The following is a 5,000-nucleotide window of genomic DNA, read 5'->3' as shown; positions in this document are numbered from 1 at the left end:
CCCCTAACTGCAGACTCACACTCATGCATGCACATACTCATATACACACACACTCACACACACACACCTTGCATGCCCACACAACTTCACAGGTGCTGAAAAAGATAAGCCTGCTGCAAAGCTTGAATGGCTCACACACAAATGTGCAAAGACTCTCTCCCTCTCTCTCCCCCTCTCCCTCACTCCCTTTCTCCCTCTCTTCCTCTCCCCCTCTTCCCCTCCCCCTTTCTCTCTCTTCCTCTCCCCCCTCTCTCTCTTCCTCTTTCTCCTTCTTTTTTATCTTGCATTTCTGTGTGCCAAGCTTGTGGAGAGAGACCCTTGCAAAAACAAATGCATGAGCAGCACGAATCAAAACTTAACAAACACACACAAACACACACACACACTCACACGCACACGCACACACACACACACACACGCACACACACACACACACACATACACATACACATTACTTCCTTTGATCTCCCACACCATCATGGATGAGACACCACACACACATACACACACACACATTTACGCTGCTGCTCTGGGATGAACACTGCCCCAGCCCAGATGGACAACTGGATAGAAGAGAAAAGGTAGAGTGGGCAGAGGAATGAAATATTTAGGGACAGAAGCCAAGGTTCTGATTAGACAAACACATGAGGCAGATACCATAAGCCACGTCCACATAGACACCAGGGGAGAGAGGGATGGATGGAGAAGAGAAGAGGAGGAAGAGAAAGCAGGGATGAAGAGTGGGGTTAATTACCCAGAGAGCCTAATGAACTGTCAAAGCAGTACGACTCCCTCTGGTCCCTCTCACAGACATGAGCCGCATGTAAGCCAGACGATGTTTGTGTTAGCTGGTGAGGATGATGATGATTATGATGATGATGGAGATGATGATGATGCCGATGCCAAGAAATAAGGTAGCTGGACATGTTTCTATTGATTCCTGATGACTGGGAGCTGTTAGAGTGGGGAGAATTCCTGTCACTTCCTTACATTAACACAAACGATCCCTTCCTTACGTTAACCCTAAGGACCCCTTCCTTAAGTTAATCCTAACGACCCCTTCCTTACGTTAAACCTAACGACCCCTTCCTTAAGTTAACCCTAACGACCCCTTCCTTACGTTAACCCTAACGACCACTTCCTTGCTCCAGCTGTGTGTGTGGGCGGCCTCTCTGCCCCTCTGCCCCTAGTTCATCTGCTAGTTTTTTCTTCTTCTCTTGAAGTGAAGACATTTTCACAAATGTAGCATTCTCTCTCTCTCCCTCCCTCCCTCTCCCTCTTCCTCTCTCTCGTCATCACAGAGTCATCCAGAGAAGACACAGACACATAAACAGCAGAAGTAGGACAGATAGACACACAGTAGACAATTTCCATTCAGCTAATATACCAATACATATCTACACTATATATATATATTAGATATGTATTGGTATATTAGCTGAATGGAAATTGTCTACTGTGTGTCTATCTGTTCTATATATATATATAGGCTACTGTATATATACTAATATAGTATACCTATATATACTAATGTGAAGACACTGGATCACAGCTGAAGAGCTGGATGTGTCTCATATGATATTGGGACATGTCTCGTATGATTTTGGGACATGTCTCATATGATATTGGGACATGTCTCATATGTCTCAAATGTGTGGGACTCCTTCAGGACCAGGTCAGGTCGTTTTTCCCACGGGATGTCACAGGGCACAGGCTAGTGGAGGCACGGGCAGGGAGTGGGATATCTCTGAGAGCAGGACATCTGTGAGAGCAGGACGTCTCTGAAAGCAGGACATCTGTGAGAGCAGAAAGTCTGTGAGAGCGGGATGTCTCTAAGAGTGGGACGTCTGTGAGAGCGGGACGTCTGTGAGAGCGGGATGTCTGTGAGAGCAGGACGTCTGTGAGAGCAGGAAGTCTCTGAGAGCAGGACGTCTCTGAGAGCAGGACGTCTCTTTGAGCTGGGTGATTCTGATACTCTTACTCTAAGAGCTTTGGTCACCCTCACTGGGTTCCCCTAATGAATGTGCTATGCTGATTTAATGCTAATTATTCTGGTGGAACATAATTGGCCAGCTTTGGTTTATGAATGTGACACCTGCTTGTAGTTGTGTGTGTGTGTGTGTGTGTGTGTGTGTGTGTGTGTGTGTGTGTGTGTGTGTGTGTGTGCGCGCACGTGCGTGTGCATGTGTCCAGATGGGCAACAGATTCTAGGGGGAGACTTGGAGAGACCGAAGGAAAGATGATGAGTAGTGTATGTGTGGTGTTGGAAGGAGAGGTGTGTGTGTGTGTGTGTGTGGTGATGGGTTGGTTCAGTAGTACAAGCAAACTGCTTTTCTCTATGTGGATGAACAGATGCCTGTTGGTAGTAAAAGGGCAGGACACTGAAAAACAGCACCCCACAACACCCCACTACACCCTGCTGCACTCCTAATACACCCCACTACTCCCCACTGTCCCGGTTTTCCCGGGCTGTCCCAGTTTGTCCCGGTTTTCCTTCTTTTTAATATTCGGTCCCGGAAAAAAAAAATTTATTTAATGTCCCGGTTTAGGTTAGTTCAAACGGCTATTTAGACTGTTTCTGCACACTTAAAATCCGTCTTTTTTTCTCGCTGTGTCCATTTTACACCTGCCCCCGGTAACATTCTATGTTCGCAAACCCCCCCCCCCCCCGTCAACAATTTACGTTCGCGTATGACAGAGTGTCCTTGTTTTTTGTCAGACCTAGGTAGCAACCCTATTATACACCCCTCTACACCCTACTGCACTCCACCCCACTGCACTCTTAATACACCCCTCTACACCCTACTGCACTCTTAATACACCCCACTACACCCCACCGCACTCTTAATACACCCCTCTACATCATACTGCACTCTTAGTACACCTCACTTCACTCCACCCCACTGCACTCTTAATACACCCCACTACACTCCACTACACCCCACAGCAATCTTAATACACCCTACTACACTCCACTATATTCCACGCCTGTATATATATGCGATCAGGTTTCTGGTAGCTGCTGCTTCTCGATGATGTGTGATTGGTCATAAAAAAGCTTGCACTTGTAAAATGCTTGCTAATTGTAAATAAAGCACCTGTAAAAAAGCTTGCTAATTGTAAAGTGACCTCTCTTGAAAGGTGCTATATAAACATGTTTCATTCATATACCAGAATCCTGGTCCAGGTGCTCAGGTGTTCTGATGCTCCCAACAGAGCTCATCCTGGAGATTAACACAACTGGCATAAAACCCTTGCTGCAGGGTAAAACAGCCATGCTGCGGGGTAAAACAGCCATGCTGCGGGGTAATGAAGGCTGAGGATTGGGCAGGTTGACAAACTCATAAGGATTTTAGCAGCTCAAATTGCTATGTGTATACAGTATTTATAGCCTGTGTTCTGATTTCACACCCCATGGAGAACTGAGGTGCTAAGATGTATTTCACTCTCCGTGCTATTACTGACTCTATTTATCTGTTTATTTATTAAGTTTACATTTTCAGTTAAACTGAAATCAGTTTATTGCATTTTCAGTTAAATTTGTTTCAAAATAAATTCAGTTCAGCTTACGTAGTTTAACTAACCTCAACTCTGTTCAGTGCAGCTTTATTCAGTACATTTCAAAAGTGTATTGGAATGAAAACCACAAGCTTAGCCAAATATTTACTAGAAACAACCACTGAGACTGAACTGAAAATTGTAATGACAAACATTCTAGTCCTTTAATGCGTGAAGACAGTGCAGTGATTTATACTCTAACACCAGTGAAGCTATAACAGATGAAGTCAACGCAGGCGAAAACTGAACACTAATGCAAGTGAACAGTGAATTATTATTTCAACTCTTAACACGGGTCTGAATGGTTTGAAGGAGACTGGAGTTCTGTTCTTTCCTAAACTTTTAGAATACAGTTATATTCTATATTCAGTGATAATTTAATAACTAATAATATAGATATACAGTCTAGTTACACAGTAATAATATAGTTTAATATAATAAGATCTTCCAAGCCCCTCCCCAAAATATTTTCTCTCTTTCTCTGATTCCTGCTCTCTCTACTCCTCCTCTTCATCTTTCTTTGACCTCTCTCTCTTCCTCCCCCTTTCTCTCTTTCTCTTCATCTCTCTCTCTCTGTCAGGCAAATAAATTGCGCACTAAAACCTTGAAGAACACTTTGAACCCAGTGTGGAATGAGACCCTGGTGTACCATGGCATCACCGCTGCTGACATGACCACCAAAACCCTCAGGTATGAGCTATAGTCCATCTGGCTATGAGCTATGGTAGTGTGGGATCTGTAGTCCTTACCCAGGTGTGGGATCTGTAGTCCTCACCCAGGTGTGGGATCTGTAGTCCTCATCCAGGTGTGGAACCTGTAGTCCTCACCCAGGTGTGGGATCTATAGTCCTCACCCAGGTGCGGGTTTCCAGAATGAGGTACACTTATTAAAGGTTTGCCTCTGTCCCTTACAAAGGTCCAAATAGCCCTGTGCACAATTTTTTTTCTGGCTGTGTGTGTGTGTGCATACAGTTGTGTGTGCTTGTGTGATGTGTGTAAATGTAAATGAAAGAAAGAAACAAAGTAAGAAGATTATGAATGAAGAGTGGAAAATAATAAAGTATGTAGAGATGGAGTGTGTGGGCGGACAGTAAATTATGGAGAGATGGAGATAGTGGGAGAAAAAGGCTTTCAGTGGTACAGTTGGACAAAGACAAATGTGAACACAGTTTGTGTGAGAAACAGAGGTAGATAGAGTGAAGTAGACAGAGACAGAAAGAGAGAGAGAGAGAGAGAGAGGGAGAGAGAGCAAGAGACAGACAGAGAGAGAGACAGAGAGAGAGAGACACACACAGAGAGAGCGGCAGAGAGAGAGAGTGACACAGAGAGAGAGAGAGAAAGAGAGAGAGCGCCCAGCCCCCTTCTGATACCGAGCCAAGCGTCTCTCACTAGGGAACTAATGAGAGTGGCAGACAGGGGAAGAGACAGATTACTGAGTGAGTG

The 5,000-nt window shown here is 44.8% G+C and overlaps 1 protein-coding gene across 1 annotated transcript in view; it reads left to right on the top strand.

Moving 5' to 3' along the window:
* doc2g (double C2-like domains, gamma) overlaps positions 1-5,000 on the top strand; it is a 111,975-nt gene that overhangs the window by 10,975 nt on the left and 96,000 nt on the right. Inside the window, exon 5 of the mRNA XM_076985401.1 lies at positions 4,139-4,248. Coding sequence (XP_076841516.1) covers positions 4,139-4,248 — 110 coding nt within the window. The remainder of the gene's footprint in view (positions 1-4,138; positions 4,249-5,000) is intronic.

This window comes from Brachyhypopomus gauderio, unplaced genomic scaffold (genome assembly GCF_052324685.1).
Source record: "Brachyhypopomus gauderio isolate BG-103 unplaced genomic scaffold, BGAUD_0.2 sc40, whole genome shotgun sequence".
In the NCBI taxonomy this organism is placed as follows: domain Eukaryota; kingdom Metazoa; phylum Chordata; class Actinopteri; order Gymnotiformes; family Hypopomidae; genus Brachyhypopomus; species Brachyhypopomus gauderio.
Note: the sequence above shows the minus strand (reverse complement) of the source record. Positions and strands in the feature narration are given on the sequence as shown.